Source organism: Aulonocara sp. 'chitande type north' Nkhata Bay, linkage group LG11 (genome assembly GCF_057382095.1).
Source record: "Aulonocara sp. 'chitande type north' Nkhata Bay isolate Kocher_YH1m ecotype deep benthic linkage group LG11, A_spYH_male_GT1.1, whole genome shotgun sequence".
Lineage (NCBI taxonomy): Eukaryota > Metazoa > Chordata > Actinopteri > Cichliformes > Cichlidae > Aulonocara > Aulonocara sp. 'chitande type north' Nkhata Bay.
In genome coordinates this window covers 33,175,529-33,195,570 of record NC_141354.1, presented here as the reverse complement: position 1 = coordinate 33,195,570, position 20,042 = coordinate 33,175,529, and the positions used below count along the sequence as shown (strand labels likewise).

At 40.8% G+C, this 20,042-nt stretch overlaps 2 protein-coding genes across 3 annotated transcripts in view; both read left to right on the top strand.

Annotated features, from left to right (window-relative positions):
• The first annotated feature begins 16,151 nt into the window (after nucleotides 1-16,151).
• Nucleotides 16,152-18,396, top strand: elp6 (elongator acetyltransferase complex subunit 6). Its single transcript, XM_086312237.1, has 7 exons — nucleotides 16,152-16,215; nucleotides 16,342-16,420; nucleotides 16,521-16,591; nucleotides 16,822-16,946; nucleotides 17,089-17,296; nucleotides 17,390-17,551; nucleotides 17,897-18,396. Exons 1-7 carry the CDS (start codon nucleotides 16,162-16,164, stop codon nucleotides 18,020-18,022), a joined length of 825 nt encoding a protein of 274 aa, XP_086168363.1. The 5' UTR covers nucleotides 16,152-16,161; the 3' UTR covers nucleotides 18,023-18,396.
• A 1,161-nt stretch (nucleotides 18,397-19,557) lies between these two features.
• The window catches only part of scap (SREBF chaperone), a 34,533-nt gene continuing 34,048 nt past the window's right edge, over nucleotides 19,558-20,042 (top strand). For both annotated transcript variants that reach the window (XM_086312235.1, XM_086312234.1), the window contains exon 1: nucleotides 19,558-19,760. The gene's annotated coding sequence lies outside the window, so the exon portion shown is untranslated. The remainder of the gene's footprint in view (nucleotides 19,761-20,042) is intronic.

The window sequence follows — 20,042 nt, the reverse complement described above, 5'->3', positions numbered from 1 at the left end:
TCATTGCATTTACTGTAGTGATCTCTTTGGTGTTGAGTTGTGTGAGAGTTACACAGTGCCACCTGCTGATTGGAAAAATGTCCGGTGGCTTTAGTTCTGTTTCCCAGTTTAACTAGACCGAGCTGGTTGCTTGAATCGTGAATGTAAGATGGATGACTTGATATACACACACACATTATGTAATCAGGCTTTCTGCATTTCAACACAAACCGTTCCTTAAATTTGGACGGCAACAACATCAAATATAGCAACAAAACTGTATGTTTCACAAAGACTTATCAGCGGACTGATGTCAAAATTTTGGAAACCTCCAGTGTGATGAGAATTGTTGAGGCAGAACAACCCAAAGGTTAATGAGTATTCCCTCAGAAGTGCTTCACCATGAATAGAATCTGTCATTAAGTTTAAACAGAGCAAGACATAAAATAAAAATGATGAAGAAGGATGTGCTGAGTGATGAATGTGCAGAGATTCAATCTTCAGATCTTTAATTGATTAATAATAAGCCAATACTGATTGACATTCAAGCGGCAAAAGAGATGCAAAATGACAGTTTTAAAAATGCATAGCAAATAGAAATATTTAATTGCAGTTTTTCATTTCACTTTTGATAGATATAGATTTCATATCACTGTTGGAACTTATTTAAATGCTAGATGTAAAAAAAAATGTCAGAGGAAAAAATGTGTCTCTGGAGATGAAGACTGGAGTGTGCAGGTGCATCTCTGAGGTGAAATTGGTCACTATTACCATGGAATAATAATAATAATAATAATAATAATAATAATAATAATAATTAAAGCTGCAAGCAGCGTTATGAGGGCCCTCGCACCCCCGGCACGTCGAGCCACTGCCAACACCTCAAACCGGCACGTCCGATGTGATGTCACATTGATGGATTTCATGCTTTTAATCACCAGCTAACATTTCATCTTATTCAACCAGGATTATAGTCATGCCACTAGGTGGCGCTCTAACCATTATTGACAAATAGCATAACAAACATTTCCAAGCACGAGTCTCATCACACTTGCGACCTTTGGGAGAGATTGGACATTGTGTTTTTTAGTGACAGCAGATTACTGCTTTTTGCGAGTGATTGAAACTCTAAGTGCCGCCATGACCACCCCGTTTCCCTGAACGGAAAAAGCTTCGCAATTTAACATCACAAAGGTCTTTAGATTCTACACACTGAAGAATGCTTCAATATGATGAAATCCCTTGGAGGAGTTCGTCAAAGTATGAGGCCTGAAAAGGGGGGAAAATGTCATCAAAATTACACATTAATTTTAAAATGGCTGACTTCCTGTTGGATTTGGGATATTGCTCCAAGAGACTTTTTTGTACATCTTGATATCTTACACAAGCTTACCAAGTGTCAGACTCATAGATGAAACACAGAGCAGGGGCTGATGTTTTGAAATATTGTAGGGGGCGCTGTGGAGCCATTTTGCGCTATTCAAGGAAAATGGTTACATAACAACAATGCCTTCATCCATTTGGAGGTGTGTGCCAAATTTCAAGCCTCTATAAACTTTCCAAGCCCCTCAAAAGCCACTTCATCTTTCATGATGAACCGCGTTGCCACCAGGGTGCGCCGTTCAGTTTAAAGTCACAATTTTTGCACTGAAGCATCACGAGGGACTGATGGTGATATTCACCGCTTTTGAGGTGGCCACGATCAACCTGTGAAAATCAGTACAACAAAGTTAAAGCCATGACATTTCCTGTTGCCACTAGGTGGCGCTGTCCGTATTTCCGACAATGGGCACATCAATCTGTTCAGGGTGGGTCTGACATCATGCCTGTAAAGTCTGGTACTGATCAGACTGGATTTCATTGAGTTATACTAATTTGTTTCTTCATGGCGTGACATCAAAGTTCGCCATGCTGCTGGGGTCACACCCTTTCGCGAAAACTCACAGTTTTCACTGTAACCCAAGACCAACTCCTTAAGGCTTTCCTGGAGAAATTTGAGGCTGCAGATGTCACCCATCACTATACTGTACCCCAAAGTGTAAAACATGACATTTCCTGTTCCCACTAGGTGGCGCTGTCCTTGATGTCAAATATGGCAGTTGAAATATGTTCAGGGGTGGAGCCTTATCATATGTGTTCACTTTGGTCAAGGTCAGAAAATGTATGACAAAATGAGAGGCAATAAGATTTTCATGGCGAGTCATCGAAATTCGCCATGGCGCCACGGCCTCATAGTATTGTGAAAACTCAAAAGCTCCGCAATTTAACATGGCACAAGGGTGTAGTTGACACTGTCCAAATTTGAAGGTTATGAAATGAAACCCCAAGGAGGAGTTCGCAAAAGTTCGAGGCATGGAAATGGCAAAATTAGAGCCAAAATGTCACCTTCTCTTCCAAATGGCGGACTTCCTGTTGGGTTTGCGTCAATGGGCCCACAGACTTTTTTGTTCGTCTTGGCATGATACACATGTGTGCCAAATTTCATACATGTAGCTCAAACCATGTGGTCGTAGGGCTGCATTTAACAAGGCATAGGTGGCGCTGTAGAGCCATTTCCCAGTGCTCATATGTAAAACCATTAAAATACAAAATTTTTCACCAGACCTGGCATGTGTGCAAAATTTCATGAGTTTTTGAGCATGTTTAGGCCCTCAAAAAGGCCCTTGTTTGGGGTGAATAATAATAATAATAATAATAATTAAAGCTGCAAGCAGCGTTATGAGGGCCCTCGCACCCCCGGCGCGTCGAGCCACGCCCAACACCTAAAACCAGCACGTCCGATCTGATGTCACATTGATGGAATTCATGCATTTAACCATCAGCTAACATTTCAACTCATTCATTCATGATTAGTTAGTCGTTCCACTAGGTGGCGCTCTAACCATTATGTACAAATGGCATAACAAACACTTCCAAGCTCGAGTCTCATCACACCTGAGACGTTTGGGAGAGATTGGACATTGTGTTTTAGAGTGACAGCAGATTACTGCGTTTTGGCGAGTGATTCAAACTCTAAGTGCCGCCATAACCACCCCGTTTCCCTGAACGTAAAAAGCTTCGCAATTTAACATCACAAAGGTCTTTAGATTCCACAAACTTCAGATCGGTCCAATCTGATGAAATCTCTTGGAGGAGTTCGTCAAAGTATGAAGCCTGAAAAGAGGGGAAAATGTCGCCAAAATTACACATTAATTTTAAAATGGCTGACTTCCTGTTGGATTTGGGATATTGCTCCAAGAGACTTTTTTGTACATCTTAATATCTTCCATGAGCTTACCAAGTTTCAGACTCATAGATAAAACACAGAGCAGGGGCTGATATTTTGGAATTTTGTAGGGGGCGCTGTGGAGCCATTTTGCGCTATTCAAGGAAAATGGTCACATAACTAGAAAGCATTCATCACATTGGAGGTGTGGGCCAAATTTAAAGCCTCTATAAACTTTCCAAGCCCCTCAAAAGCCACTTCATCTTTCATGGTGAACAGCGTTGCCACCAGGGTGCGCCGTTCAGTTTAAAGTCACAATTTTTGCACTGAAGCATCACGAGGGACTGATGGTGATATTCACCGCTTTTGAGGTGGCCACGATGAACCTGTGAAAATCAGTACAACAAAGTGTAAGACATGACATGTCCTGTTGCCACTAGGTGGCGCTGTCCGTATTCCCGACAATGGGCACATCAATCTGTTCAGGGCGGGTCTGACATCATGCCTGTAAAGTCTGGTACTGATCAGACTGGATTTCATTGAGTTATACTAATTTGTTTCTTCATGGCGAGACATCAAAGTTCGCCATGCTGCTGGGGTCACACCCTTTCGCGAAAACTCACAGTTTTCACTGTACCCCAAGACCAACTCCTTAAGGCTTTCCTGGAGAAATATGAGGCTGCAGATGTCACCCATCACAATACTGTACCCCAAAGTGTAAAACATGACATTTCCTGTTCCCACTAGGTGGCGCTGGCCCTTATGTCAAATATGGCAGTTGAAATATGTTCAGGGGTGGAGCCTTATCATATGTCTTCACTTTGGTCAAGGTCAGAAAATGTATGACAAAATGAGAGGCAATAAGATTTTCATGGCGAGTCATCGAAATTCGCCATGGCGCCACGGCCTCATAGTATTGTGAAAACTCAAAAGCTCCGCAATTTAACATGGCACAAGGGTGTAGTTGACACTGACCAAATATGAAGGTTATGAAATGAAACCCCAAGGAGGAGTTCGCAAAAGTTCGAGGCATGGAAATGGCAAAATTAGAGCCAAAATGTCACCTTCTCTTCCAAATGGCGGACTTCCTGTTGGGTTTGCGTCAATGGGCCCACAGACTTTTTTGTTCGTCTTGGCATGATACACATGTGTGCCAAATTTCATACATGTAGCTCAAACGATGTGGTCGTAGGGCTGCATTTAACAAGGCATAGGTGGCGCTGTAGAGCCATTTCCCAGTGCTCATATGTAAAACCATTAAAATACAAAATTTTTCACCAGACCTGGCATGTGTGCAAAATTTCATGAGTTTTTGAGCATGTTTAGGCCCTCAAAAAGGCCCTTGTTTGGGGTGAATAATAATAATAATAATTAAAGCTGCAAGCAGCGTTATGAGGGCCCTCGCACACCCGGCGTGTCGAGCCATGCCCAACACCTGAAACCAGCACCTCCGATCTGATGTCACATTGATGGAATTCATGCATTTAACCACCAGCTAACATTTCATCTCATTCAATCATCATTATAGTCGTCCCACTAGGTGGCGCTCTAACCATTACTGACAAATGGCATAACAAACATTTCCTAGCTCGAGTCTCATCACGCCTGCGACCTTTGGGAGAGTTTGGACATTTTGATTTTGAGTGACAGCAGATTACTGCTTTTTGGCGAGTGATTGAAACTCCACGTGCCGCCATGACAACCCCGTTTCCCTGAACGTAAAAAGCTTCGCAATTTAACATCACAAAGGTCTTTAGATTCCACACACTGGAGATTGGTTCAATATGATGAAATCCCTTGGAGGAGTTCGTGAAAGAACGGTGCCTGGAAAGAGGGGAAAATGTTGCCAAAATTGCACATTAATTTTAAAATGGCTGACTTCCTGTTGTATTTGGGATATTGCTCCAAGAGACTTTTTTGTACATCTTGATATCTCCTATAAGCTTACCAGGTTTCAGACTCATACATAAAACACAGAGCTGGGGCTGTGGTTTTGAAATTTTGTAGGGGGCGCTGTGGAGCCATTTTGGGATATTCAATGAAAATGATCACATAACAACAAAGCCTTAAGCACATTGGAGGTGTGGGCCAAATTTCAAGACTTTTTAAACTTTCCAAGCCCCTCAAAAACCACTTCATTTTTCATGGTGAACAGCGTTGCCACCAGGGTGCACCGTTCAGTATAAAGTCACAATTTTCGCACTGCAGCATCATGAAGGACTGACGGTGACATTCACCGCTTTTGAGGTATCCACAATGAACCTGTGAAAATCAGTACAACAAAGTGTAAGACATGACATTTCCTGTTCCCACTAGGTGGCGCTCTTCATATTCCTGACAATGGGCACATCAATTTGTTCAGGGCGGGTCTGATATCATGCCTGTAAAGTCTGGTACTAATCAGACTGGATTTCATGGAGTTATACTAATTTGTTTCTTCATGGCGAGATATCAAAGTTCGCCATGCTGCTGAGGTCACACCCTTTCGTGAAAAGTCACAGTTTTCACTGTACCCCAAGACCAACTCCTTACGCCTTTCCTGGAGAAATTTGAGGCTGCAGATGTCACCCATCACAATACTGTACCCCAAAGTGTAAAACATGACATTTCCTGTTCCCACTAGGTGGCGCTGTCGCTGACGTCAAATATGGCAGTTGAAATATGTTCAGGGCTGGAGCCTTATCATATGTGTGCTCTTTGGTCCAGATCGGACAATGTATGACAGAATGAGAGGCAATAAGATTTTCATGGCGAGTCATCGAAATTCGCCGTGGCGCCACGGCCTCATGGTATTGTGAAAACTCAAAAGCTCCGCAATTTAACATGGCACAAGGGTGTAGTTGGCACTGACCAAATATGAAGCTTATACGACCAATTTCCAAGGAGGAGTTCGTTAAAGTTCGAGGCATGGAAACGACAAAATTAGAGCCAAAATGTCACCTTCACTTCTAAATTGCGGACTTCCTGTTGGGTTTGCATCAATGGGCCCACTGACTTTTTTGTTCGGCTCGTCATGATACACATGTGTGCCAAATTTCATACATGTAGCTCAAACTATGTGGTCGTAGGGCTGCATTTAACAAGGCATAGGTGGCGCTCTAGAGCCATTTCCCAGTGCTCATAAGTAAAACCATTAAAATACAAAATTTTTCACCAGACCTGGCATGTGTGCAAAATTTCATGAGTTTTTGAGCATGTTTAGGCCCTCAAAAAGGCCCTTGCTTTGCCTGAATAATAATAATAATAATAATAATAAGAAACGGAGCAGATACAATAGGGCCTTCGCACTCTCAGTGCTCGGGCCCTAATAATAATAATTAAAGCTGCAAGCAGCGTTATGAGGGCCCTCGCACCCTGGCGTGTCGAGCCACGCCCAACACCTAAAACCAGCACGTCCGATGTGATGTCACATTGATGGAATTCATGCATTTAACCACCAGCTAACATTTCATTTGGTTCAACCATGAGTATAGTCGTCCCACTAGGTGGCGCTCTAACCATTATAGACAAAGGGCATAACAAACATTTCCGAGCTCGAGTCTCATCACGCCTGCGACCTTTGGGAGAGATTGGACTTTGTGTCTTTGAGTGACAGCATATTACTGCTTTTTGGCGAGTGATTGAAACTCCACGTGCCGCCATGACCACCCCGTTTCCTTGAACGTAAAAAGCTTCGCAATTTAACATCACAAAGGTCTTTAGATTCCACACACTGGAGAATGGTTCAATATGATGAAATCCCTTGGAGGAGTTCGTCAAAGTATGAAGCCTGAAAAGAGGGGAAAATGTCGCCAAAATTGCACATTAATTTTAAAATGGCTGACTTCCTGTTGGATTTGGGATATTGCTCCAAGAGACTTTTTTGTACATCTTGATATTTTCCATAAGCTTACCAAGTTTCAGACTCATAGATGAAACACAGAGCAGGGGCTGTTGTTTTGAAATTTTGTAGGGGGCGCTGTGGAGCAATTTCGCGCTATTCAATGAAAATGATCACATGACAACAAAGCCTTCATCCATTTGGAGGTGTGCGCCAAATTTCAAGCCTCTATAAACTTGCAAGCCCCTCAAAAGCCACTTCATCTTTCATGTTGAACAGCGTTGCCACCAGGGTGCGCCGTTCAGTTTAAAGTCACAATTTTTGCACTGAAGCATCACGAGGGACTGATGTTGATATTCACCGCTTTTGAGGTGGCCACGATGAACCTGTGAAAATCAGTACAACAAAATTAAAGCCATGACATTTCCTGTTGCCACTAGGTGGCGCTGTACGTATTCCCGACAATGGGCACATCAATCTGTTCAGGGCGGGTCTGACATCATGCCTGTAAAGTCTGGTACTGAACAGACTGGATTTCATTGAGTTATACTAATTTGTTTCTTCATGGCGTGACATCAAAGTTCGCCATGCTGCTGGGGTCACACCCTTTTGCGAAAAGTCACAGTTTTCACTGTAACCCAAGACCAACTCCTTAAGGCTTTCCTGGAGAAATTTGAGGCTGCAGATGTCACCCATCACAATACTGTACCCCAAAGTGTAAAACATGACATTTCCTGTTCCCACTAGGTGGCGCTGTCCCTGGTGTCAAATATGGCAGTTGAAATATGTTCAGGGGTGGAGCCTTATCATATGTGTTCACTTTGGTCAAGGTCAGAAAATGTATGACAAAATGAGAGGCAATAAGATTTTCATGGCGAGTCATCGAAATTCGCCATGGCGCCACGGCCTCATAGTATTGTGAAAACTCAAAAGCTCCGCAATTTAACATGGCCCAGGTGTGTAGTTGACACTGACCAAAGATGAAGCTTATACAACCAAATCCCAAGGAGGAGTTCGCAAAAGTTCGAGGCATGGAAATGGCAAAATTAGAGCCAAAATGTCACCTTCTCTTCCAAATGGCGGACTTCCTGTTGGGTTTGCATCAATGGGCCCACAGACTTTTTTGTTCGACTCGGCATGATACACATGTGTGCCAAATTTCATACATGTAGCTGAAACGATGTGGTCGTAGGGCTGCATTTAACAAGGCATAGGTGGCGCTGTAGAGCCATTTCCCAGTGCTCATATGTAAAACCATTAAAATACAAAATTTTTCACCAGACCTGGCATGTGTGCAAAATTTCATGAGTTTTTGAGCATGTTTAGGCCCTCAAAAAGGCCCTTGTTTTGCCTGAATAATAATAATAATAATAACTAGAAAAATTTGCATTTCCTGCGAAAATGCAGTGTGGATGCTTAAAGCTGAAGCTGTATGCAAAAAGTAGCTGAAAAAGCTGAAAAGTTGCAGAAATTGTAAAAACTTTGCAGAAGCAAAAGAAGTTTGCTAAAATGGAATAACTTAGCAGAACTGCAATATCTTAGAGGAAACATAATACTTGGCAGAAATACAATAGCATAGCAGAATTTAGCAGAAATATTGTAACTTACCAGAAACATGATAACTTCTCAAAAATACAAGAATTTAGGAGAAATAGTATAAGATAACAGAAAGAATATATTTAGCCAAAAATACTTAAACATTACAGAAACACTATGATTTAGAAAAATAGTACAACAGAGCAGAAATATTGTGATTTACCAGAGACACTGTGATGAACTATGAATATTGTAATTTTAAATTGAGACTATGTTTTAGCACAAATATTATAATTTGGCAGAAATACTATAATTTAGCAGAAATACTATATTAAGCACAAATCCTATAAAAAGCAGAAATGGTATGATTAAGCACAAATACTACATTTAGTAGAAATACTTTGTTTTAGCACAAATCCCATAAAAAGCAGAAATACTGTACTATGATTTAGTAGAAAAACTATAATTAATCAGAAATACTAAATTTAGCAGAAATACTATATTAAGCACAAATACTATGAAAAGCAGAAATAGTATGATTAAGCATAAATACTACATTTAGCAGAAATACTATATTAAGCACAAATCCTATAAAAGCAGAAATAGTATATTAAGCACAAATCTTATAAAATAGCAGAAACAGTATGATTTAGCACAATAGTAATAAGTTAAACAGAAAAATTGGAAAAGCAAAATGGACAGCTGAAAAAATGCTGAACATGCTGAGGGTCCCTCAAATATACTTGTTAAATGACAAAAATCTGCAAAAAAATTTATTACAGCCACACAATCACAAATATGTACACATGAGGAAACACACATGCACAGAGAGACCCACACACAAGATCCAATTCAGTCAACCAGTCTAAATATATTGAATTTAAATCTTAGAATGAGATCATCCCATTAAAAGCCTTTCTCTCCCTCCCTCTCTCTCTCTCTCTCTCTCGCTCTCTCTCTCTGTCACACACACACACACACACACACACACACACACACACACACACACACACACACACACACAGGGAGAGAGAAGTAAGTTTCTAGGTCAGCCTGGGAGCTGGTGAATTTGAATCCACCAATCAGAGAGGCTGTGCACTTTTCCCCACCAAAACAGGTGCATCTGTTTACACACGCAGCAGCACAGAGAGACACAGGATTTTTGCAGTCTATTTCTCATAGTGACGACTCCCCTCAAACAAATGACCGTAATTTCCTAACCATAGGGGCTAGAACGGTCATTCTTACACCGTTTTGTTCAGAAGAGATGGGGGAATCTTCAAGTGTTGACAATTTAATATTAAAATATGAATTTTTAGAGATATATGACATGGATGACTTGTTGACTTAGAAGCCACGAATTCCCCAATATGCAAATTTGAATGCCTGAGACCACATATGTGATTGGCTGGCTGGGAAGCCGTGCAGGCCCTGATTTGTGGATTTGAATTACTCAGCCCTCAGATATGATTGGCTGGCTTAGAAGCCACGAAGGCCCCAATATGCAAATTTGAATGCCTCAGGACACTTATTTGATTGGCTGGGAAACTGTGCAGGCCCTGATTTGAAAATTTGAATGTCTCAGTCCTCACAGAGGATTGGCTGCCTGGGGACCTGGCAGAAATATATAGAAATACTATTATTAAGCATAAATACTACATTTAGTAGAAATACTATGTTTTAGCACAAATATTATAAAAAGAAGAAAAACTATAATTTAGCAGAAATACTATATTAAGCACAAATCCTATAAAAAGCAGAAATACTATAATTTAGAACAAATAGTATAAAAAGCAGAAATACTATAATTTAGCAGAAATACTATGTTAGGCACAAATCCTATAAAAAGCAGAAATACTATAATTTAGCAGAAATACTATGTTAGGCACAAATCCTATAAAAAGCAGAAATACTATAATTTAGCAGAAATACTATATTAGGCATAAATCCTATGAAAAGCAGAAATAGTATGATTTAGCAGAAATACTGTATTTAGCACAAGTACCGAAAAGTACCAGAAATACTATGATTTAGCAGAATAGTAATAACTTATTGAAACACAAATGCACAGAGGGACACACAAACACAGGCTCTAATCCAGTCAACCAGTCTAACTATGTTCAATTTAAATCCTACAATGACATGCTGTCAAATAAGGGCAGGGTCCTCTCTCTCCCACTAAACACACACACACACACACACACACACACACACACACACACACACACACACACACAGGGAGAGAGGACTAAGTTTCTAGGTCAGCCTGGGAGCTGCTGAATTTGAATCCACCAATCAGAGAGGCTGTTTACGTTTTCCCGCCAAAACAGGTGCATCTTTTTACACACGCAGCACAGAGACATAGACCTGCTTTCAGTTTATTTCACATAGTGAGGATTCCCCTCAAACAAATGACCATAATTTCCTAACCATAGGGGCTAGAGCGGTCATTCTTACACCGTTTTGTTCAGAAGAGATGGGGGAATCTTCAAGTGTTGACAATTTATCATTAAAATATGAATTTTTAGAGATATATGACATGGATGACTTGTTTACTTAGAAGCCACGAATTTCCCAATATGCAAATTTGAATACCTGGAGCCCACATACATGATTGGCTGGCTGGGAAGCTGTGCAGGCCCTGATTTGTGGATTTGAATTCCTCAGCCCTCAGATATGATTGGCTGGCTTAGAAGCCATGAAGGCCCCAATATGCAAATTTGAATGCCTCAGGACACATATATGATTGGCTGGGAAGCCGTGCAGGCCCTGATTTGAAAATTTGAATTTCTCAGTCCTCACAGAGGATTGGCTGCCTGGGGACCTGGCAGAAATATATAGAAATACTATGATTAAGCATAAATACTACATTTAGTAGAAATACTATGTTTTAGCACAAATACTATAAAAAGCAGAAATACTATAATTTAGCAGAAATACTATATTAAGCACAAATCCTATAAAAAGCAGAAATACTATATTAGGTACAAATCCTATAAAAAGCAGAAATACTATATTAGGCACAAATCCTATAAAAAGCAGAAATACTATATTAGGCACAAATAGTATAAAAAGCAGAAATACTATAATTTAGCAGAAATACTATGTTAGGCACAAATCCTATAAAAAAAATAAATACTATAATTTAGCAGAAATACTATATTAGGCACAAATCTTATGAAAAGCAGAAATAGTATGATTTAGCAGAAATACTGTATTTAGCACAAGTACCGAAAAGTACCAGAAATACTATGATTTAGCAGAATAGTAATAACTTACAAAATGACAAATATGGAGGCATATTGAAACACAAATGCACAGAGGGACACACAAACACAGGCTCTAATCCAGTCAACCAGTCTAACTATATTCAATTTAAATCCTACAATGACATGCTGCCAAATAAGGGCAGGGTCCTCTCTCTCCCACTAAACACACACACACACACACACACACACACACACACACACACACACACACAGACACAGAGGGAGAGAGCTGCCGAATTTAAATCCACCAATCAGAGTGGCTGTTTACGTTTTCCCGCCAAAAAAGGTGCATCTTTTTACACACGCAGCAGAGAGAGGCACAGGATTATTGCAGTCTATTTCTCATAGTGACGACTCCCCTCAAACAAATGACCATAATTTCCTAACCGTAGGGGCTAGAACGGTCATTCTTACACCGTTTTGTTCAGAAGACATGGGGGAATCTTCCAGTGTTTACAATTTATCATTAAAATATGAATTATTAAAGATATTTGACTTCTAATGCACCATAACTGAGTAGAGCGAAGCAAAAACTGCCTTGACTTGCCCTCAAACAACGCTTTGTAACTTGAAATCTATTTGGAGTATCGATATCATTCTTTCACCGTAAGAGACAGCAGGCTTTGGTGAACAATCATGGAAATTTTCAGGTCTCTGTGGAAATCCAACAAAAACTTATGACGAGAGAAAAAAGTGGTTCATTTCCAGACTTTGAAATCTGAAGAAATCTGAGCGAAGGACGAATTTCCTACCCTCAAACAAGTCCAACTCATTTCAGAACGGTAATAGTTGAGAAAGAAATTCTTGAATTGTGAGCGTCAGGAGTGTCTGAAGATATGCCGGGACAAGCCTCATGTCTTAACTTTGCTTCGTTAAGGAGATATGACGATTCGAATATGCCTCTCATTCCAGAAATGCAGCGGTGATTTTGAACAAACTCTCCATTGACTTTATATGGAGAGTTTTCTGACCTTGTGTTAGTCTGAGGAGATTTGCGAAAGTTCTATGAATACCACAACAATGATAGTGACATTTTCTGAAAGCCAGCAAAAATACCTACGTTTTGATGTATAATTTGTGGAAGTTGAGTGAAAATTGAGCAAGTAGCAAACAGTTGTTCGGACATGAAGAGAAGACTGCAAAACCTTCAGTGACACACTGGAAGCCAAGAGCATAGCAACCATAACAACGCATGTATTTTGTGAAAAATCACAATTTTGCAACTCAAAACTTTAAGAGGCATAAAAGTAAAACAGTAAAAGATTTGAAAAAGCTGAATCATACCTGAATAGCCCAATAATTTGTGAACATTTTAAAATTTGAATGGTTGTTCTAGGTGAAAGTATGAGGAAGTAGTTAAGTTTCAAAAACAAGCAAATTTTAGCAGAATTGCTGAAGTTTCCCATTCATTTCAATGGGACAAATTAAAGGAAAAAAGTGGAATATTTTAAAAAGTATAATAGTTAAAAATAGCAAAAGTCATAGCCGGAAAGAGCAAAAATAGCTGAATAGTTTAAAATTTGAACGGTGAAAATCGGCTGAAAATTGTGGAAGTAGTTCTACGGCGAAAAGTGTACGGAAGTCCTAAGAATAATAATAATAATAATAAAGAATAAAGAGAAACAGGAACTCAATAGTGTGGATGCTTAAAGCATCCACACAATAAGAAACGGAGCAGATACAATAGGGCCTTCGCACTCTCGGTGCTCGGGCCCTAATAATAATAATAATAATTAAAGCTGCAAGCAGCGTTATGAGGGCCCTCGCACCCTGGCGTGTCGAGCCACGCCCAACACCTAAAACTAGCACGTCCGATCTGATGTCACATTGATGGAATTCATGCATTTAACCACCAGCTAACATTTCATCTCATTGAACCATGATTATAGTCGTCCCACTAGGTGGCGCTCTAACTATTACCGACCAATGGCATAACAAACATTTCCGAGCTCGAGTCTCATCACACCTGAGACGTTTGGGAGAGATTGGACATTGTGTTTTTGAGTGACAGCAGATTACTGCTTTTTGGCGAGTGATTCAAACTCTAAGTGCCGCCATAACCACCCCGTTTCCCTGGACGTAAAAAGCTTCGCAATTTAACATCACAAAGGTCTTTAGATTCCACACACTGGAGAATGGTTCAATATGATGAAATCCCTTGGAGGAGTTCGTCAAAGTATGAAGCCTGAAAAGAGGGGAAAATGTCGCCAAAATTGCACATTAATTTTAAAATGGCTGACTTCCTGTTGGATTTGGGATATTGCTCCAAGAGACTTTTTTGTACATCTTGATATTTTCCATAAGCTTACCAGGTTTCAGACTCATAGATGAAACACAGAGCAGGGGCTGTTGTTTTGAAATTTTGTAGGGGGCGCTGTGGAGCAATTTCGCGCTATTCAATGAAAATGATCACATGACAACAAAGCCTTCATCCACTTGGAGGTGTGGGCCAAATTTCAAGCCTCTATAAACTTGCCAAGCCCCTCAAAAGCCACTTCATCTTTCATGTTGAACAGCGTTGCCACCAGGGTGCGCCGTTCAGTTTAAACTCACAATTTTTGCACTGAAGCATCACGAGGGACTGATGGTGATATTCACCGCTTTTGAGGTGGCCAAGATGAACCTGTGAAAATCAGTACAACAAAATTAAAGCCATGACATTTCCTGTTGCCACTAGGTGGCGCTGTCCGTATTTCCGACAATGGGCACATCAATCTGTTCAGGGCGGGTCTGACATCATGCCTGTAAAGTCTGGTACTGATCAGACTGGATTTCATTGAGTTATACTAATTTGTTTCTTCATGGCGTGACATCAAAGTTCGCCACGCCGCTGGGGTCACACCCTTTTGCGAAAAGTCACAGTTTTCACTGTAACCCAAGACCAACTCCTTACGCCTTTCCTGGAGAAATTTGAGGCTGCAGATGTCACCCATCACTATACTGTACCCCAAAGTGTAAAACATGACATTTCCTGTTCCCACTAGGTGGCGCTGTCCTTGATGTCAAATATGGCAGTTGAAATATGTTCAGGGGTGGAGCCTTATCATATGTGTGCTCTTTGGTCCAGATCGGAACATGTATGACAGAATGAGAGGCAATAAGATTTTCATGGCGAGTCATCGAAATTCGCCATGGCGCCACGGCCTCATGGTATTGTGAAAACTCAAAAGCTCCGCAATTTAACATGGCACAAGGGTGTAGTTGACACTGACCAAATATGAAGGTTATGAAATGAAACCTCAAGGAGGAGTTCGCAAAAGTTCGAGGCATGGAAATGGCAAAATTAGAGCCAAAATGTCACCTTCTCTTCCAAATGGCGGACTTCCTGTTGGGTTTGCGTCAATGGGCCCACAGACTTTTTTGTTCGTCTTGGCATGATACACATGTGTGCCAAATTTCATACATGTAGCTCAAACGATGTGGTCGTAGGGCTGCATTTAACAAGGCATAGGTGGCGCTCTAGAGCCATTTCCCAGTGCTCATATGTAAAACCATTAAAATACAAAATTTTTCACCAGACCTGGCATGTGTGCAAAATTTCATGAGTTTTTGAGCATGTTTAGGCCCTCAAAAAGGCCCTTGTTTCGCCTGAATAATAATAATAATAATAATAATAATAATAATAAGAAACGGAGCAGATACAATAGGGCCTTCGCACTCTCGGTGCTCGGGCCCTAATAAGAAACGGAGCAGATACAATAGGGCCTTCGCACTCTCAGTGCTCGGGCCCTAATAATAATAATAATAATAATAATAATACTTTAACATATATTCCTGTATATACCTGTTTTTGTGAAATACTCGGGATGCGTCTACCACCACGTCTATTACCACAGTACCACCAGCATGTGGGGCTGCTTGCACACGACATTAAGACGGCAACGCCGAAGAAGTTTCCATGTGCTTACGAAGATTGTCTATGAAGACGATGCGCACTCGCTACCACGCTTTCCTGTTTGCTAGCCCGTAGTGGAATTTATTTTTAGTATGATCGTAAGCCAAATATTAAGATTTGCCTTAATATTTGTCTTTATTATAGCTTGAGTGTAATGTGCCAAAATAAAAAAAATTGTGAAAATGATCGAAAAGATTGTCACGGATAAAGGGTCGGAGTGAGACCTCTTCTTTGGTTTATATTTCCAGGCGTTAACAACAAGCAGAAAGCAGAGACTGTGGAGAAAAGCTTTCTAATCTTTGATTTGTTAAAAATAGAATCGTAAGCCTTTAATTTTATCCCATATATGTACAAAACAGACATGTCGGTTAATTTCTGTTAAAATCTCCTGGTGTGTGTCACTTTGAAACCGTTTAGCTTGTATTATTTACAGTTAGCTTAGCTTCCAAGGTTAGCTATGTTTACAGAGCTCAACAGCATCCTGAACGCCACTCCAGACAGCTTCACTCAGGTAAGGAATGCAGTATTTTCAGTCTCACTTTGAACACTACTTTACTTGTAGTCGTGTATTTGTAACGAGCTTAAGTGCACTGCAAGTTATCCAGCGTCATTAAGTGCCACAATGCCCATCCTACAGGGGGAATTTATTTTAGTGTCTGACAGACAGAGTGATGCCTCTTTCCTCATTCACCACTTCCTGTCTTTCTACCTGCGAGGTGAGGTGTAACTTGCCACAGTATTGTCATTTTCTAGCTGTCTGTTTAACAGCTAATGTGTTTAATCTGTTTTTTTGTTTGTTTGTTTGTTTGGTTTTAGCGCGATGCAAAGTGTGTTTTCTGGGTCTGGTGCAGTCCTTCAGTCACTACAGTGCAATCAGTCAAAGACTGGTGAGTGTTAACTAACATTTTCTGCAAGAAAACATCAAAACCACTGGCATGAAGGGCAATTTCCATCCTTCCCCAGTGAGCCACTGTCATTAAAGACATGATATCTTATTCAAGATCTAAATCTATTTAAACAAGGATCAGCAGCAGAATTAAAACGCTTTATTAGTGACACAACAGGAGTCAAATATTTTTTTAAAAACCTCTTTTTTGCGTGAAATGTGTGTTCTCAGGGTGTAAGTTTAACACAGGCAAGGGAAAAGGGTCAGCTGATTTTCCTAGAGGGCCTTAAGGAGTCGCTATCTATTTTGATTCCTCAAGAAACCACAACAGGAAGTCAAGCCATGGACTTCCTCAGGTATAACCACTGTTCTTACTCATAACTTTCATTGCATAATTGTCACGTATTTAAAAAAAAAAAAAACATGTTAACAAAAAAAAAAAAAAAACCTCAACTGACTTTAGGACTAGTCAGACAGCATCACCTCCTTTGTCCCCAGAGATCCTACCGTTGGCCTGCAGAGGCTGTATGAGTTTGTGCGGTCCAGTGTGAGCAGTGATGGTGGTGGGGAGGAAGGGGTGGAAGAGTGGGGTCCTCCCGTTTTGCTGGTGGATGACGTCAGTGTGCTTTTGAGTCTGGGGGTCAGCGCTGGAGCCGCGCTGGACTTCAGCCACTACTGCAGAGCCACAGTCTGCTCTCAGCTACAGGTTAGACCAAAATGCCCTTTCATTAAAAGTCCTCTCCTCAAATTAAACTCAGTGGATTCTACAAATACTCTTATAAACATGTCTGCACTGCAGGGGAACATAGTGATGCTGGTACGCTGTCATGGAGAAGAAGCGGAGGATGATGGAAGTGATGAGGGATCAGAGTGGCTCCTCAAGGGCCTGACCCACCAGTGCAGCCTCACTCTTCATGTACAGGGTCTCCCAACTGGCTACTGCAGGGACATACACGGTCAGGTATGTGTGTATGTGGATGCAAATTTTCTAATTCAGACTGAACACATCAGAGACACAGATCTGCTCATTATCCAGGTGTTTAGATTCAGTTAACAAGTCAAAATCGATTTGAGCTTTCTATGTTATAGAGTTACAAATATTTGAACAGAAAGAGGGTAAAATGATTGTTTTTGGTAACTGTGATTAACATTTTTGTAATTAAGAACATTATTACTGACTAATTTTCTGTTGATTGATTACTTTATTAATCTCATTTCAGCTGTACTTGACAAAATCCATCTAGTGTCTATTTCTTGTCCTTAAACAGTATCAAATTTAGCACAAGGTGCACTGTTGTTTTTCCAGGTGGAGGTTTGTTGGAGGAGGAGACGAGGCGATGGGCAGCACACACAGAAGAAGCTTTTTCAGTACAAGGTCCACGATAAAGGAGCCTCCTTCTTTGCTCCTGGGACATCCAGCGCCGTTCTCTAGTTATACCCTTAGACACATTTAGTCTCTTTTACGTGACAACAGAACAACCACTGTTATGTTTTCATGTTGCGCAAATAGCAAATGCTGCCAAAGTGGTTGGTGAATTGGCCATGGCTGGTCACTGCTGTCAGCAAACAGTGTCTGGATCCCAAACCTTGTGATGGAAGGACATTGTGATCCAATTCCAGACCTCTGAATCTCCAGAGGATAGAGTTATTATCATGCTGACTCGTGATGTTGTCATTATTTGGTCGATTTCAGTGGACGACTCAACAAAATACTCAGAATGCAGGATTGCTGGTGGTTTGAAAGAATCTTGTTAATGAATAAAAGTATTATTCAAAGAACAGTTTTGTGGAGCCGTGTTGCCAATGAATGTTAATATAATAAAATCGAATTCATTTTTTCTTATTTAAATGCACACATTTTACAACAACAGTTGTCTCAGGGTACATTACATTGTAAGAAAAACACACAAGTAAAATATGTTTGGAGAGAAACCAAGCCTACCTCATGAGTAAGCACTTAAAAACAGAAAACTCAAATTTTACTGGAAAAATCCTCTGGCAGAAACATACCTAGGGAGGTAATCCACCTCTGAAGGCAGACACCTGGAGATAGGTACAGGTGGGAATAGTTAACAATGATTAAAGCCCAAATGAGCCCAAAGAGTAAGAAGAAACAATCTTAATTCAATCTAATAGTGGTACTTGAATGCCTGGAGTATCCTCAGTGGTCACCTAAGTAGAGAGGGTGTCACTTGAACCCAAAATGGAAAGCTCTCCATCACATCCTAATTTTTAAAACTTGTAGTTGTGAGGAAAAGTGGTCTGTTGGGATAGTATGGAACTACGTGGTCTTCAAAATATGATGGACCTAATTAAGCGCTGTATAAGTGACGAGGATTTAACAGGGAGTCAATGAACAGAATATTAGAGAGTTATGAGCCTCCTTTGTTCATATTAGTACTCTTGATTCCTTCAGCATTTTGGATGAATTGAAAGGTCTTCAAAGATATCAGGGCACCTGATAAGAATTCTTCTGACTACTTCCTTTAGTGTTCAGCACAGCAGATCATCTGCCTCGATCTCACCCTATACCTAGAGTCCTCTCCTGCCACACCAACCCTCTGCTTGTCCTCCTTCACTACATCCATGAATCTTCTCTGTGGTCTTCCTGTTTTGCTCCCTCATCCTTGGAAGCTCCATAGTCAGTATCCCTTGTCCAATATAGCCACTATACCTCCTTCTCAAGCTTGTCCCTCTAACTCTGACTACAACCCGATCTGTCTCTCTTATGTACTTATTCCCGGCACCTTCAGCCCTGCTTTCTGTCTCTTCAGTGCAACCGTCTCTGACCCATACATAAAAGCAAGTTTCACTATAATAATAAATTACAATAATCTAGCCTAGAAGCCACAGACACGTAGACTCAAACAGGAAATTGGTTCCTAAATTTGCACAGGATGCCTAAAAAGTCGCCATCATATCCACTAGATGTCCCCACTGTAACAGCGTGCAAGTTGAGAGGTCGAAGGGGAGAGGTTTCATTGGGATATGACAGCCAGTAACTGCTGAGACGGTGCGTCTATATGTTGGCGTTTAATGGGAGGCATATGCGTTAGCATTTAGTAAAATCTGGAACCGAAGGAATAGAGCGATTGCTTACCAGTTCAACCACGAGGACAACATCAACTACAACAACAGCATCATTAGGAGGGACTCTGAAATTTGTCCAGGCAAGTTGAGCTGCGCACTGCTAGCATTAGCTGTGAAACTTAGCTTCGTGTAAGTGTAAAGTACCGGAACTGTTGAATTATTTATTATGTAGGTTACTCAATGTTGCTATGAATGTAGCGTTAAAGCTGCCGTCTTCGGGCTCGAATAAGCTCATAACTTAAGTGTGGTACTTACACATGAACCCGGAGCATCTCAGAGCGCACTCTAACGACGTGCTAACACCAAGCATGCTACCTGTAGTTTTACTCTATTATGCGCCGTTGTTGGAATCAATCTGTGGT